The sequence below is a fragment of the Durio zibethinus genome, chromosome 17 (genome assembly GCF_047325235.1).
Source record: "Durio zibethinus cultivar Kanyao isolate XHJ-2024 chromosome 17, ASM4732523v1, whole genome shotgun sequence".
In the NCBI taxonomy this organism is placed as follows: domain Eukaryota; kingdom Viridiplantae; phylum Streptophyta; class Magnoliopsida; order Malvales; family Malvaceae; genus Durio; species Durio zibethinus.
This window is the reverse complement of record NC_143178.1, coordinates 4,837,584-4,854,812: the sequence shown is the minus strand read 5'-3', so window position 1 is coordinate 4,854,812 and position 17,229 is coordinate 4,837,584. Positions and strand designations below refer to the sequence as shown.

Genomic DNA, 17,229 nt, shown 5'->3' with positions numbered 1-17,229 from the left:
ATTTAAATTTGAATAGTGATATTAAGTTTAATCATATATTTAAACAAATTTAGATATTATGAATATTAAATAAATTTAAATATAAATACTTTAAAAATAATGGATATTCCCTCCGTTATCATCTTAATGAAAAATGAAATTGTTACATGAGAGATTCGGATGGAAATAATTTTACTTCAAATTTAACATAATTTTTTTAATAATAAAATTAACATTTTATATAAATGAGATCACAATCTAAAAATAATATGAATGAAAAAAAAGTGCATATGCTAAATTATAAACTTTAAATTTGTCGAAAATCGTCTTTTAAAAAGGATTACAAGAATTTTTTAGATAATTTTATAAAATATAAATATTATTAAAGTTCAAATCTCAATTACTTTTGAATAATTTGAACATTTAAAAATTTATATTATATATTAAAACTAACTCATTCAACACTTTGTTCAATAAATAAAAAAACTATTATACCTTCTTAATTAAAATAAAATACCCTAAAATATAATTACTAAAAAATTTAAAATGTAAAAAATAAAAAAAATAGATCTTTAAATTTTCTTTGTAGATCAACTATATATGTGCAAATTTTTTAATATGAAATCTACATCATCCATACCTACACCACCATTAACTACCACCAACAATGTATGTATGTCACAGGTCGAGACTTAAGCTCTAACTCGCGCGACTCCGAGATCTGGATATCCACTCATCCGACTTCTCAAATCAATCTTTCTGTTTCGATTCACACCCTTGTGAGGTATTGTTCACTCTGGTCCTCTTGGTCTCACTGTTTTGTCCTACAAAAAGCACCTCATAAAGAAGAGATGATGTGAACCCTTTTATGTCCCAGTGACCCTCCTTTTATATTCGATGTGGGATGCAAGACTTTTTCTTATATCCATAACATTCTCCCCTACCCAACCTCGTAACGCCCTCGTTATTGAGGTTGGTTACCCTACTTACCTCCCTTGAGGTGCTTGACGTGAATCAAACAGTATAGGGTTGGCTCTTATACCACTTGTCACGGGTCGAGATTTAAGCTCCGAACCCGTGCGGCTACAAGACCCGAACATCCACTCATTCGGTGTCCCAGATCAACCTAACCGTCACGGTTCACACTCTTGTGAGGTATTGTCCGCTTTGGCCCCCTGGCCTCACGATTTTGTCCTACAAAAGGCGTCTCATAAGGCAGAGATGGTATGAACCCTTTTATACCCTAATGATCCTCTTTTTATATTCGATGTAGGATTCAAGACTCCTCCTTAGGTCCGTGACATTATATCATCAAACACTCTTCTGTTTCAGTAATACAGAGCATATTTTTAGCATTCTACCTTGTTATCTTGTTTCTTTTTAACTTACGTAATTAGTCCTTCCCATTATTCTAGTGCCCGTATGCTTATATTTTAGGCTGACTTAGGTATAAATGAGGAGATTTCAAGCCTAAAGTCGCACGGATTCTGAGTCTAAGGTCGGAACCCGTTACAGTTCACCTCGAGAGAGGTAGGCAGGGTGACCAGCTTCCGTAACGAGGGCATCACGAGGTTGGGTGAAAGAGAATGTCACGGATCTAAGAAAAAGTTATGAATCTCACATCGAACATAATAAAAAGGTCACTGGGACATAAAAAGATTCACACAATCTTTTCTTTATGAGATACTTTTTATAAGACAAAATCGTAAGGTTAGGGAGGTCAAAACGGATAATACCTCACAAGTATATAATCGTGACGATTAAGCTGATCTGAAACATTAGATGAGTGAATACCCGAGCTCTGTATGTTTAAGAATGAAAAAAATTGACTTTAAAAGAACAACAAACGGTATGTTTAAGAATGAAAAAAAAAAACATTTTAAAATTAAAAAGTATTTAAATATAAAAAATTATCACGCAAGCTGCATTGTGCAGCGGAGCGCAAGCCTAGTTACTTGCAAATTCTCTCTCAATCAATCTCAATATAAATAATAAAATTTGATCGAATTTAAATTAAATTTTAAATTTTAAATTATAAATTAAACTTAAACTCAAACAATAATTCGAGTGCCATCGATTAGACTTTAATTGCAACTTTAATTGTGACACGCCATTGCTTATCTCAGCTTCAATAATTTGTTTGTTGAGCACGATAGACGAGCTTGATCTGACCTTTTCACGCCCTCGCATTAAGTTTTTCACTTTTCTAACTTAATAATTGGACTCTAAGAAGACTCAAAAAGATTACATAAAATTTGGAATATTATATAGAGAATTGATCTAATATAATAAACAAAGTTACAAATTGATAAGTATTATATATATATCCTAAAATTTTAATCTCTTGAGATAAAAAAGAGCATGATAGAATTAAAGAGAACAGAAAAGAACAGTGTTCCTGATCTGCTAGCATCACTTGAGAACGATAGTAGCTACTGCATAAATAGCAGATGCCAGAACTGTTGCAGTAATGGTGGTGCTAATAGGCATTTTTCCTTTGTCACTCCTCAATGCAATGGCTTGGTAAATTGGCAGGCAATTCATCACGATTGACGCTGATAGGAACAACTGGATAAAAAGCCCTTCCTTGTTGCTGCCATTGATAAAATGTATCAGTCCGTAGGAGAATGAGAATAGGTTGATTATTGCTGCCATTGTTAGTGTTACGAACATGGGCGATGGTACTCCAAACTCAAAAAGGCCTTGGTCATATCTTTTGCTTTGCTCATTGTCGATTACCTTGCTGGTCACATTGAAACCCTGAGTGGGAATGCCAATGGACTTAAGCAGGAACTCAGTTAATCCAAACAAGTAACATGAAAGTCCTCTCATCATCCACATTCTCTGATCACTCCACCATCTTTGGATTGTTCCTCCACCTACAACAAAGTCCAAGAAATCTTGCCCATATGCTCCAAGGAAGAGGAACATGTAAAGGAGAAACCATGGTTCTGAGACCTGAAAATTAAGCAACTTTTTAACCTCAACCAATGTCATTCGTAAAAATTAATAATCTTGTTGTTTGAAACTAATACAAGTAAGAATATGTACCTTTGGGAAGATACTGACTCCGTTAAGGAGAGCAAGCTGAGGGAGAAAGGAATATGTAGCGATTGGAATTGACAAAGTAGCCCAGAATGCATAGTATGAATAACCTAGCCCCATGAAAAGCCCCATAGATTTGACACCAAAAGTTATGGTACTGTATCTTGAAAAAGCCACTTCAAGGAGGCCGATTGCCCACCTCTTGTTCTGGCCAAGAACATCAAGAGTGTTGAAGGGTACATCTCCCAGAAATGCAGCCCTTTCAGGATAGCAGAATATGGACCTCCATCCTTCACATTGCAGGCGAAAACCTGTGTAATAGTCCTCCACAAGTGACCCATATCTAAATCCAATCTACACAGATCATTGTTCCACACAAATATAATTACAACAGGCATTTTATCAAAGAAAATGATAGATTACTCAAATTTAATCATATTACCTTACAACCCCATTCGGTCTGGTTTTCATAATTGCATCCAGCAACTTGGTATGCCAATTCAGCAACTGATTGGGCAGTAATGGGCTTGTTTACGATATAATCTGGACTTATTTCCCTGATTTCCGGTAAAACCAAAGTTGATGGGCCACCAAACAAAGCTCGCCGGAGAAAAAAACAGCCCGTTCCCACATAATTAGGGCCGGATAGCCCATCAAAGCCAATAGGATTAAGTTTAAACAAACGCTTATGCTCACAAGCATAAATGTCACTCTTATTGAGCCCATGGTATTCTTGAGGAAACTGAATGTAAGCCAAGTTGTTCTGAATTTCAGGGTCTAACATATAACACAGGGCACGGAGAGGTGTTCTCGGATCATTCGAATACATGTCACAGTCTAAGGTTAAAATTATTGGTGCATTGGTCATGGCAGCCGAAACTCGAACCTTTATATATATATATATATATATATATATAGAAATACAACATTGACCATTTAGCGAAGATCAAGAAGATAATCATAATGAATGGTAAACTTTAATTATTCCGTGTGGGCATATAATATATACCAGGACATTGAGGGCTCCAGCTTTGAAATGGTGAGGAAAGGTCTTGCTTTTCTGCCTAGACACATAAACCAGGTTTGGCAACCAATGGCCTGTGATGTCTCTGTCTTTGTTTTTCTCCAATAAAACCTGATCATTACCAATATCAACGTTATAACAACAATACTATCACTCGTTTGGCACTGATTAATTTGAGATCAAAGAGAAGCTCGGGAAATGTTGTGTTGCAAAACCTGAATCACAGATGGGTGATTTTGACGGGTAAATCCATCAGTACTCCATTTACTGAAAGCCTGACGGTCTTGATCGTTGGTTATGTATTCATCAACTTTTCCGGTTTCAACAACGTGTTCAATTCTCACTTTCATGCTCTCATACATTGTCTACAACAAATTTAACACAAATTCCAAAGATAATAAGTATACGAAAGGAAGTCCAAAGCAAAATAAATAAAGAAATGGTGCGTCGACAGCAGGGTTCGAACCTGCGCGGGCGATGCCCAACAGATTTCAAGTCTGTCTCCTTAACCACTCGGACATATCGATGAATTACTAACTAAAAATTAGCATTTTACCTTTTTTAATTTTGTTAAAAACATTTTTATATTGACTCCAAAGGAGGATTTCACAATTGTGAATTGAAAATCAGTTTAAGTGCTGAAAATAATCATGTATTTGGTTGATAAAATATTGAATTTTTAATTTTTGTAACTAAATTTAATTTTTATAACAAGTTAAGTACTAAAAAAAGAAATAGTTTAAGTGATAAAAATCCATCGAAAATCAATTTTGTAAATAAAAAAGCTCTAAAGAAATAAAATATTATTAACTTTAAAATATATAAAGCAATTAAAACTTTTATCTCAATTTTAAAATTAAAAATTGTCTTAATCTTATGAAAATTAGCTACTTGGGATGGCTTTTAGTTGGATGAGTTGTCATGTGTTATAGAACTATACATATTTTAGCAAATTGCGGGGGATTGGATCATCATTTCTCAGCCTCTCAGGCATCATCCATGTGGAAAGCTGGTACAATAAAATATCACCATTTTCATCATTCTGTTTTCCATTACATCCACGTACATGCAAAGCATAAACCAGACAACTTGACATTTCCGTACTGTAATTTGTTCTTACATCATCATCCATGTGCCTTACTAGGAATTTGGACAAAAATTCCAGCAGTTAGGGAGAATGGCGATTTTTTTTTTTTTTTTGTTTTTTTGCTTAATTTGAATAAAAGTCCTAGCTAGCTAATTTTGACTAAGTGACGACCTCATCATATCAAATATTGATTGACTCCAAGAATCTAATAGCTTGATTGTAATTAACCCCAGCCGATCATACGGCTGGTTTAACTGTATGCTTTATTTTCTAAATTTTTAGCACCAGTGGTATTTCTTGTGAAAATATGGTTCATTGGCCATGGCTATATATCCAGAGATCAATCTTTTTTGAAAATGAACTGAATCGAAATTAAATTTAAACTTAAATTAAAGTTTATTGGACAGCTAGCCACAAAGAAATATTTTTTGAATAAAAAATTAGATTGAAAACTTGACAAAATGATAAAGATTATCCTTATCTTCAATCATTTTAAAGAGAAACTTTTGATATATAGTAATATTTTTTAATAAGATATATTAAATTTGATAATTTTAAATATAACATACATGATACTAAAATAATATAGGTTAAAGTTTTAAAATAAAAACTTATATGAATTTAAAAAAATTAAAAAAAATATATCTTGTACTTAGATATTTCAAAATGAATTATAAAAAGATAATTTTTATATTTTATTTATTTTTAACATAAATAAACATGATACAAATGTATGAATTATAAGATCTAATATATATATAATGTTACAGCTATATGGATAATGGATAAGAAACTTAATTTTGGGAAATTGTATTTAATTTTCATTTAGCTCAGTAAAAAATGTTTGCATACTTTGCGCATTAAATTATCATGAAAACGGCTCATTTCTTCATGGTAATTTCTATAATTTCAACTTTTAATTGCAATAAAAATCACTAATAAATAAATAAATACTGTAAATATTGCAATAGCTATTACTAATTAATTAGTTGGATGGTTTAAGAATGGGTTTACCTTAATCTTCTCAGTTTCAGAGCTCCTTGAATGATTAGATGCAAAATATTCATCCGGGCTCCTCTCCGCTATATCGTTCTTTCTACAGAAAGGTAACCAGTGGGCAGCAAACTTAGTAGCTTCCATGAAAGCAAAGAGAGTCAAAGTCGATCCTCCATCGTCCGACACGTAGACAGAAATCTTCTCTGTTGGATAATCATAGGCCATTACTGATAAGGCTGTGTTCACCACACTCACTGGCGGCTCCTTGTATGGATCCGCCGTGCAAATGAAAATGTCCAACGCTGGCAAATCACTTGTTTTCATGACCTTTTCTATGTTTTCGGGGTATTCTTTACGGTAAACCGGACGCATGCGGAAAGCCTGTCCGTTAACCCACATGAAGGCGAGGATAAGATCAGAGATGAACAACGTTAGAGTTACATAGAAAGAAACTATGGTTTTGGAGTAGAGGAGTATATGTGCATGGCGATAGAACAAAGCTATGATGGCACACGCGTAAACTGTCGCAAACAAACGGTTTGAGCCCGTTCTGCGAGAGGGCTTAAGTGAGTGAAGTAGCGGAGGAGCATGGGAGGCGTAGGCGGCGCTGCACTCTCTTAGACGAGGCCCCTCCATATTTGTTGACAGATAGAAATTAACTTAAGTATATCATCGCAGTCACGGCGTTACTTATAAACCAACCAGTGAAAATGGAATGGAACAAACACGTGTGAGTTCATGATCCACACGAGTGGGAAAGTCTGCTGGAATCTAGAGCAGAACTCTGTTAAATTCTCTAAATAAATAGAATTTACATATTTAGAAAATTAAAAAAAAATGAATTTTGCAATACAAAAAGAGAGTCAAGTTTATAAATATTTGGAAATACTCATAAACTTAGGACTTGTTTGGATAACAATAAAATCCAACCTTTTTTGAAACTGATTGTAACGCGGAGTGCATTTGTATATAAATATTTTTTTATTATTGATTTTAATTTTTGCTATATTTATATTTAAATATATATTTTTATCATTATTTTTAATATTAATATTATTACAATACTCAATCTCATCTAATTTTATCATCATTATTATTTTTAATATTATCAGAATGAATCTTATAGATCATTCAGATAAATCTTTATTCAATAAAAAAATATATATGCATACGTATAAATCTCACTTAGCTGGGTAAGACACGCATGTTTCCGACTCACTGTCAATTTGAAGATGACATCACATCATTTATGTTCAATAATTATTTCAGAAAAGGCCAAAGTGAATTTTTTTTTTAAAAAAAATGTATATTAGCATCCCAAAAGCTTCCCATTAATTAAACAATTTATGTAAATTGATCCATATGAGATATATATCAGGAATTAAGAGTAAGAAAACCCCTGCCAGTTTCTAACTTGATCTCTGTTATAGAATGAAAGAGTCCAAGCCCGAAGTGAAAGTGGTTTTGTGTAACACTTGTATAACATCGTGATATATTTAGATTTTGTAGTCAAAGTGGTTGTCTCAATATTTTGGTAGGACGCCACAACTCTCAGTGATAACCAAGTTGAATGAAGCTGAAGGAACTGACAATCAATTAGATGATGGATTAACAGGAAAAAAAAAAAAAGATTGGAAGAAGAGAAAAGGGTTCGGAGCAGAAGGCAGGCAACAGTTCACAGAAACAAAATCATGGGGGTCGATAATGCGATAATGCTGCTTTCTTAAGCCTCGCTTCTGACGGTTTAGAAACGTCATAGATAGTAAATACTAGTACAATCAATAAACTACAAAGTCATCTCCTATCGGTCTCAGGCGTATGGACCACGGAGACCAATCATTCAATAATTTCTATTACTAGTCACGCCGACAGGAAGATGCTGGCGTACGTGCTGAGACTGTCTTAACATTGTTAGTCAAACACATGCTCCACTGGGATGCCGACGGCACATCCATTGAGATGCGTGTGATTTCGATGTGTGAGAATGGAGTGCTTCTGATCATGCATGCATCGTGGGGCTACAATCTGCCCAAAAATGTTGTTGGATAAAATATCATAGTCCTATTATTTTCGTCTATCTCAACGTCTTTAAGAATTCACTCCTCAACATTTAAAAATTTTAAAAATAATTATAAATTATCAAATTATTTTTATGATAAACAATAATTTTGTTTATTAAATAATAATTAAAAATTAATAAAAAATAACTGTTTGTTATATAGTAATAAATTTTATCTATTAATTAATTTATTATATAATAATATTTTATTATATTTCATAATTTTTAAATAAAAAATCAAAATAAAAAAAGAAAAATTAAATCAAAAGGACATTTTTATTTATAGCATAAAATAAAGGATAAAAAAGAAAAATAAAATTAAAAGTTGAGCTTCAGTCCATCACTGGACCAAAATCTATCAATGGGCAAACGGGATTTAAAACCCCAACCGTCCTGCTGCGATGACATCCAAATAATTGTCTGTCACCGGTTCGCACAAAATTTTTTAGTAACTGCACCTCCGAGGTGCAGTTGATTCCAAATCCAGCTTAAGATGCTACCTTTGGACCACTTTTTTTTTGCGGCCATAGGCCATAGCCCAAGCGTTTCTTTGTTTTTATGGGCCCATCTTTTCCACTTTCGGTTTTTGCCCGTAACTGCATGTTTCTTAAAACGCAGACAAATGTTAGTTTCTTACTTATTTGTACCTAGAAAAAAAAAAAAAAAAAAAAAAACCCTTCACTTGGACTAATTTTAATCAGGTTGCTAGAAGAAATATTAGCATTTTTAGTCCATAATTTTCCACCTTGTTGATCACATATAAGACATTTATAGTAGAACCTGAAACTTTAAATTCAAGCCAGTTTATATGATTGTCATGTTCACAAAATGCCAAGAAAGGCCACCCTTGATTAAGGGCACAGTGATAGGTGGGCTATGACGCGAATCGGTTGAACTTTTTAAGATTGACTAAGTATTGTTGAATAATTGACATGATAATGACCCAATGAGTATGTACAGATTTAACCCCTCCAATGAGAATTGAGGAGCCATGCAGATTTGGCCAACGTTCGTTGCGCTGTTCCAACTTACGAAACAGGTTCAAAGTTACACAGAGCCATACATTTATACAGAGGATTTGACTGCCTCGGCGTCCCGGATTGACATCAATTCCTCAGCGATCTCTACGCTTACTAGCCAAGCTAGGAGCTGCTGTCAGGCCTCCTATATCCTAATCCAGGCTTCCTTCTAAAGATCAGAAACAGGAATTTATAAATGCAAGGGAGATGTTGACAACAGATTGATAAAACCAAAACAACGAAGCTAAAGATAGAAGAGCACCATAAGCTCTAAGTAGGTCCACTTTCACTCACTACTGACAAGGATTACACAGGCAGAGCACATTTCATATTTTACAAGCACAGGAAACACCAACATTTTAGAACCCCCCCCCCCCCCCCCCCCAACAAACCACAAAGATCAAAAGTATTCACATTCTCCTAGTCCTAACCTCCAACCCAAACTAATTCATCAAGATCTCTCGGTTCTTCAAACCCAGGTGATGTCTTTTAGTCTCCTATGATAGCTCTAAAAAACGAGCTAGTGATTGGCGTCCGTCAACTTTAACATCCTCCAGAGCCCAAAGTAACACAAAAAGCTTCTACCAGCAATAAACAAACGACAGGTACTAAAAATCAGGAAAAGAAAAATAAAAGGTTCTCATTTTAGTTTTCAGCTGAGTCTGAGCTTATGACAGTCCCTTCACCTTCAATAGAAGCCATTGGAAGTTTGCCTCCTGTACTCATCTTCTTCACATCCTGGCTTGAACAGATAAATATTCTTCTTACCATGTTGCAGAATTCCCTGCACGAACATAAAATCAAAGTCAATAAACTAAATTCTAGAAAAGAATATTTAAATTAAATAAAAGGAAAAACTAAATGCATCATCAGGTTACTTACAGCCATGGGTCATCACCTACGAGCATCATATCCCCTTCATCATCAGTGTAGACAATCTCCCACTTACTCCTGGGGCAGAGCTCTCCCTTAATATTAAACATCTCCTCTAGTTGATCCATAAGCTGATCGTACCCTTCCAACATGGCCAAGTCCACAGCACGACCTACAGCTACCCCCTGCATCTGAACCTGTTCACATAAACAAAAAAGAGAGTTTAATGGAAATTCTTCAAAGAAGCAAATAATTCTTCAATTGAATGAATTATTAATTGCACGAGTATTTTACTTTCAATACCTTTGTACGACTTCTTGTAGAGCTAGAACAACTTTGCCTGCTCTGGATCTCTTTTGCTGATAACTGTAACTGCTCCTGCTTCTTCTCTTTAGAATCTTTTGAAATGTCAGACTTCAGGTCAGAATCAGTGGTTGACAGTGTACTTGGGCCATGTTTTTCGGATGTACCAGTAGTCATAGTAGAAAGTTGTGTATGTGTCCTTTCCAATGGAGTTGAGTTCCCAGAGTGGTTTATCAACTCAATACCAAACAATCTGCAACTTGCAGCTGTCTCAGATTTCTTTACCTTTTCAATTGGATCAAAAGTTGAATCATTGTTTGGTTGTGGGTTTGAAAACCCTGAAAGAACAGGCCAAGCAGATACACTTTTGTTATCCTCTCTTGCAGCAGGAAACAGATGCTGAGAAACACTCATGCCAGGAGAAGATAGCCAGCTACCTTCATTCCGAGTCTTCGAGACAGAGCTGCAACTACTGTTCATCTCTGTCTGCATGTGACACCACATAGAAGGACTTTCATTTCTTTTTCCTTCAGCAGTAATGTTATGTCGAATTAGATCAGGGGAATGCATAACTCCAGGATTCCAAGGAGCTGATGCCGTTGAAGATAAATCTATATTATTCAAACAAAGTGGATAAGTCAGACATAAAAAACAAAAGTATAACAGAGAAGGCATCAAACAAAGAAAAATATGTCTCACCATGGGCAGGAATTTCAGCGTGTGGTCGAGGCCTTTTGTTCTTAGCTGCAACTGGTTGAGCCAGAGTTGGTGGAACAGGAGCAGCAAAAGGTTCTATCTCCCATGGTGAAACCCTGTCAGGTCTTGGAAAAGAGGCAGGTTCATCCCATTGTACCTGTTGACAAGTAGTAATTATAATTATACTGCCAAAATAATTTAAATTAAAGTTGAAGAAGTTACTTTCAATGATCGCCATTTTGAATCTTGCCAGCGAGGAGAAAAGTCTTCAACCCCAACAATTGTGCCAGAAAACCTTATCAATCAAGGTACGTCAAGTAAGTATTTACAAAAGAGATCAAACAATCACCAATCCAAAGCAATCATGTGGTTAATTCCACTACCTTCTCTCAGGAGAATCCTCCCCTTCAAACCTCATCTTAAATCTCATGCCAACTGTAAAATCACTGTTAAGAGCCTGTAAATATTTGTTCATCCCGACAATGAACTGACTTGTCCTGATATTTTACACAAGACATTTAATAAGTAAAGAAATATCATTTTCATCTCATTTTTGGCAAATCTGTAAATATCATACCTTGGCTTATAGTAGACGACAAAGAGGGTTTGCGTTGAAACAGCATGAGATGCAGTTGCAAGAACTCCTAAGTGCATGCTCTGACTTGAAATCACTGACGACGGCATGTTGCTCTGTTGGCGAGAAACACACCTCACCCCAACACGTAGCTCCTCATTTTCCCCTCTGGATAACCAAGTATTAAATGAATAGCTCGTTAGCTACACGAGAAATGAACATAACCAGCAAAGGCTGGAACAAATTCAAGGTGCACACAAACAAACATCAAAGTGTAGAAAAAAAATGCAAAATCACTTCTACCTCAGGAACACGAAGGAATCACCGGCAACTAATCTCTTTGAGGTAACAAACGTACTCCATCCTGTTGTGAGCAAATGCCTCCTAGGTTGGCCTGTTCATTGAATCATATAAACAAAAATAATATGTGACAATCAACAGTGGAGGTGTGTTTTGCACAGAATAGACAGAAAAATCATTAAGGCTTAAAGTATCTCACATCTACCAAAACCATAGAAACACTTTAATATCAAACAACTGAACAAGCACGACAATAAAAAATCAGGTGTTTTCATTACCTCTGAAAATATGCTTAAAGCGCCACTCGTAACCATGAAGATCCTTGGCAACCAATTCCTGGGTTGGTGTTGCCTGGTTCATGTCCTGAAAGACATCCACGATAGAAATCAATAAAAAGCAGATTTATGATAGAAGAGGAAAAGGCCAAAACAAATAGCATGATCTAGAAATTGTACCAGTGGAGGAAGGCATTCAGTGGCATGTTTGCGAAGAACAGAAAACCCTCCATGGGTGCTCGTATCTGAGGCAGTTAAAACCTTGCAGAATGAGTGGACAGTAGGTCTTTGAGACTCAGGAGGGCATGGATCAGGAGTTGTTGGCTCTGGTTGCTATATATGCCAAAAACTTAATTGGAAATCACTAATTTCAAATAATAAAATAAAAAGAAAAACCAATTTTTTTGCATTTCAATACAGAAAAATGTTCAAATCAGAAAGGAACAAAACTGGTTCTTACATTTGGTTCTGGCAACAAAGTTATTTGTGCATAAACTTCATCTGTTTCTTGTTCAGCCTACAAATAGAATAAGTTCATAAAAGTTATCCCCAAATCACATGTTGACAGAATAATATAATGGTCCACTTGGTCTACATCACTTAGCATCTGACTGAAGCCCCATTTTATAGAGCCAATAAAACTAATTACTCAAGGAAAATTAATTATTTAAAGCTTAAGGTTTACAATCAAGATCAAAAACAATAATAGGATCCAATAATTACTCCAGTTCTTTTTTTCTTCTCCATTTTCGTAGCAACCAAACAAAGAATCAAAACACAACTAGAAACCATAGTTGCTAATATCCTAAGATGCTCCATACATATATTCACTACAAAATCGATACATATATTTATGATGAATCGATTTTATCATGAATCAGTAGCATATCAATGAATATACAAGTGAATCCATGGGTATCAAAATACACTTCCTTGCATTTCTGGTAAATTTGGGTCAGGCCCAATTACCTAAAAATGCAATTTTAATAACTTTTTTACCAGAAAAACTTATAAACATATTCTCCAAAGGTTTTAAATTAAATAATATGAAAATTTTAAACTTTTAATTAGTAAATTAACATGTAAAATATAAGAAAATTTTTATTTAAAAATATAGTATTAATAAGCATGTTAATCACTCAATCTTATTAACATATATAATAAACTTTTTTTTACATTTATTTTACATGTTATTTACCATACACACTAGGGTGCATTTCACCTACAATTTTTTTTTTTTTATAATCCTACAATTATCCAATCATAATAAAGAATTATGTAAGCATCACCGCTTATAAGTGTGGGCACTAGGCAAGATACTCAATTCGATGTAACAACTATTGCTAGAAATTACTACAACCTATACAAATCAAGTTAAAAATCAGATAGAGAAGATCACCAGCAACTGAATGTGAAGAACACGGCAAAGAATCTTCGATGGAAGATTAAACAACGGAATCCTCTGATTCAACTCCTGATTCGTGGACGCTTCCAACTAAAACAATCCCCCACCAAAAATAGCAATATTTCAATCAACAACCCAAGAAATTAACCATTTCCATAAAAAGGCAACAATTTTCAAATAAGACACAGGAAAAAAAATCCAATCCAAAAAAGAAAAATAAAAATAAGAAAAACGAAAAGATACTTGCCTGTTCCATATGTCCTTGAGGAAAATAATAGACTCTCTCTTTAGCTCGAGGAACCTCAACAAGTGGTCCCGCACATAACTTCCATAACTCCATATATAGATCATCTCCTCCATTTCCTATTACTCGAAAGAAAAAGAAAAGTTTCAAAAATTTCCAGGAAAAAGCAAACAAAAAGAAAAGAAGTTGAAGAAAATCTCAAATCAACAGTCAATTTTGTGCTTTCTTTTTACCCTCAGAGGAGACATTATTTGTCTGCGAAAACGACCCTCCACGATTCGCCAACATTGAACTCTCTCTAATCTCCAAGTCAATAACAAGCAGCAGCAATGTTCAAAAACCTCCAAAAACAAATTAAATCCTCCGAACAGCTCTAATCCTTGAATGGATATACCTTATTATATACATTTAAGGACCATAATAAAACCAAATAATTACGATTATTAACAAAGATAATTAACACGATTTAACTGCTCGACTCTTCGATTCCAGAAAAACTACACTTTCTACACACTTTTTTCTTCTCCCCCTCTTTGCCTCTCCGTAAAGATCGCGAGATCCAAATACCGTAACTGAAAACCGCTTTAACCGTTACAAAACCGCCTTGCTTCACCTCGCAAAACGGCTTTTCGCTTCAGCTTTCTAATCTCTCAATCTCTCTACGTCTATCTGGAAAGAAAACGCCGTTACAGAGAATTCCCTTAAAACCGCTTCGCGCGTCCTATATTACGCGACCTTGTTTGTTGTCTGCCTTTTAACACCGATTCTTTCTACCCTTTCTTCGTTTTTATCGTGTGTGTAACGCTAATTTAACTCTGGTTCGGATTTAACCGGAGGATGAGGGGAGGTCATGGCCTCAGGGGGTTAACGTGACGGACCATTTGACGGTAAACGGTGGAATGCCGTTTTCTAACGTCGTTGTACGTTTCGAATTTGGATGAATGGGCATTGGAATGCGTGTGGCTGGGGTTAACGGAGAGCGTTAGGTGTGATTTCGACGTTAGATATTGCCGTTTCTTGCCGTCTCTTTCGTTGTCTGCTTCGAAACAGGCAACAAGGTTGGCTCGAGTTAACCCGGCAGAAATTTGGGGTCTTTTCATTTTTTGTTTTTTCTTACATTTTATATGGTCTATTTTTTTATTTTTTTTTTCGCATTGGAAGGAAGAATTGAGGTTAGTGATTTGCCCTGGGAAGGTAGTGAAAATTACGGACTTATGCCACAGAGGACTGTGGGATCCACGTGAACACCTGGGAAGTGTTGGATCTTGATCCTGTAAAACCTGTTATTTTTCCCAGACAATCTGCGCGAGCAGGTCGGTGGTTCTCGTCAATACACGTCACACCTATTTGCCAAAGTGGAGTTTACACGTGGTTGAATTTATGTGGGTCCCTGTCCAGATGTACTGTTCCACAAACGTTGTCGTTTAGCGATTATTATTATTATTATATCATCATCATGTTTTTCACTTTTTTCTTCGGCAAGTAGCAAGCAGTGACCCCCTTGAACCGTCGAGATTTCATTTTTTCAAAGTAAAATTTGAATATTTGACCTCAGTCAATTTATAATATTTCATTTCGTACTAAGTTTGATTTCATTCAAAACACCCACAAAAAAACAATTTTGACGGTTCAATTTTTCTGGAACATTTTCACTTCAAGAAGACTCACCTAAACGCGCGTATTATGCTAACAAATCATAAACCATTTAATTCTTTTCTTTTTTTTTTTTTGTTTTTGTTTTTGTAGGTCACCTCATTGAATTTACATGGAACTTTGACATATAGACCAAATTTTGTCCTTACAACAAATTAAGTTGGGAGCTCACATCATTAGTAGTTGAGATTTGAGAATCTAAGTTTTTGCAACCAATTACATCTTCAGCTCTCATGATGACCAAATTTCATTACTATTATGGCGATGCATTAACGTAAAAGTTAATACTTTGACTTTTTTAAAAAGAATTTTTTGAATTATTCTAATTTTTATGTTAAAAAATTATATATAAGAGAAGGAATTCAATTATATTAATATAAGTTTTACATTACTTTATTTTTAAATTAAATAATTAAAATTAAAATTATTATTTTTTTCTTAATTAATAATAATTTTAATTTTAATCTAATAATAAAAAATAAAAAATTTATATAAATTTATTCAATCTTCAAACTAGAACATTAAATGTCAATGCTTGTAATTATTCCTTACACTCAATAATAGTTCTAAAATAAATCACTTGTATCACGAAAAAGAATATATTATTTAGTGTAAAACGAATTTATCAAAAGATCTCATATAAAGATCGAAGTTTTAGAGAAAATAAAAGAAAAAGAATCGCAGGTTTGGCATTCCACAAGTTGCGATGCATAATGACAATTAGAGCTCATTTTTGTGGAAAAAAAATTAATATGTGAAATGCTTTTGTATTATATATATATATCTTTTGTCAATTTGATATTTAAAAGAATAAATTGTATATTTTAATACTTTAATTTTAATTTTGTCAAATATTTTAATATTTTATATTATTATTATCAGATAAATGATTAATATAATATTAATATTTAATAAAATTATGTCACGCAATATAAATATTTAGTTATCGCCATATTAGTTATTCGTAGTAAGCAACAAATTTTTTTTACCTATCATCAATTTTTTTATTTTTTTATTTTGAATTAAAAATATATATTTTTAAAAAATTTTTGAACTTTTTATTTAAATGTTAAGTATGAATTTTCTATTTAAATGTTAAGTCTTGGGGAGATCAGTAGCAAGTAAGGCATGCAGATGAACCGGTACTAATCTACTTGCTTGGACAGCCATACCTAAAACACCAATGACCCATACGCCATAATAGGCTGATGATGATTTGTTTTTTTAATACCAACTTTAGTTTAATTTAATTAATATGGATCCTATTTCTCCTTTAATTAGCATCTTTTGTAGTAGCACAATAAGCAACTGCTTTGTCCCCCTCCCTATGAGGAGAAAATCTAATACCAATTTGAGATGCCTTCCACACTAGCCATCCTATGTTCTCTTTTTTTTATTATTATTATTAATTAATTAAACCACACGACTTTAAATATTGAAATAGGATTATACTAATAAACATTTTATCATGATCCCTTCAATCATAATGCTAGTGCTAAATGTTTGATTGTTGGTGGCCAACTATAGGCTGCTACCAATGCCAATTCAACAACCAATACTAAAAAAATCAACTAACTTAATGAATAAGAAAAATTAAACTGTGAGTAACAAACTTAACCCTTTTATAGATTAATTTTAACTTAAGAAAACTTATAAAAGATTTTATGTAATTATTGATCGCAATCAATCTTTACACT

The 17,229-nt window shown here is 34.0% G+C and overlaps 2 protein-coding genes and 1 non-coding gene across 6 annotated transcripts; all 3 read right to left on the bottom strand.

The window, feature by feature from the left end:
* Positions 1-2,280: 2,280 nt before the first annotated feature.
* On the bottom strand, positions 2,281-6,800 carry LOC111279043 (cellulose synthase-like protein G3). The gene is made up of 6 exons (XM_022865934.2): positions 6,150-6,800; positions 4,264-4,413; positions 4,034-4,159; positions 3,467-3,910; positions 3,031-3,378; positions 2,281-2,937 (listed from the first exon to the last, which is right to left on the bottom strand). Exons 1-6 carry the CDS (start codon positions 6,765-6,767, stop codon positions 2,392-2,394), a joined length of 2,232 nt encoding a protein of 743 aa, XP_022721669.2. The 5' UTR covers positions 6,768-6,800; the 3' UTR covers positions 2,281-2,391.
* TRNAS-UGA (transfer RNA serine (anticodon UGA)) lies at positions 4,494-4,575 on the bottom strand. Its single transcript has one exon. It is a non-coding gene; the product is annotated as a tRNA-Ser (tRNA).
* A 2,278-nt stretch (positions 6,801-9,078) lies between the features above and the next one.
* Positions 9,079-14,638, bottom strand: LOC111279030 (auxin response factor 9-like). 4 transcript variants are annotated; one of them, XM_089746216.1, is made up of 16 exons: positions 14,113-14,638; positions 13,883-13,998; positions 13,630-13,725; positions 12,691-12,747; positions 12,411-12,563; positions 12,234-12,318; positions 11,959-12,049; positions 11,659-11,823; positions 11,465-11,578; positions 11,304-11,376; positions 11,085-11,238; positions 10,823-10,996; positions 10,386-10,723; positions 10,092-10,279; positions 9,896-9,993; positions 9,404-9,787 (listed from the first exon to the last, which is right to left on the bottom strand). In XM_089746216.1, exons 1-16 carry the CDS (start codon positions 14,165-14,167, stop codon positions 9,753-9,755), a joined length of 1,992 nt encoding a protein of 663 aa, XP_089602342.1. In that variant the 5' UTR covers positions 14,168-14,638; the 3' UTR covers positions 9,404-9,752. The 4 variants fall into 4 exon arrangements, with proteins under 4 accessions (XP_089602341.1, XP_022721647.2, XP_089602342.1 ...); XM_089746215.1 differs by lacking the exon at positions 9,404-9,787 and adding an exon at positions 9,079-9,378 and having other exon boundaries at positions 10,386-10,996; XM_022865912.2 differs by having other exon boundaries at positions 9,083-9,790; positions 10,386-10,996.
* Between the last annotated feature and the right edge of the window lie 2,591 nt (positions 14,639-17,229).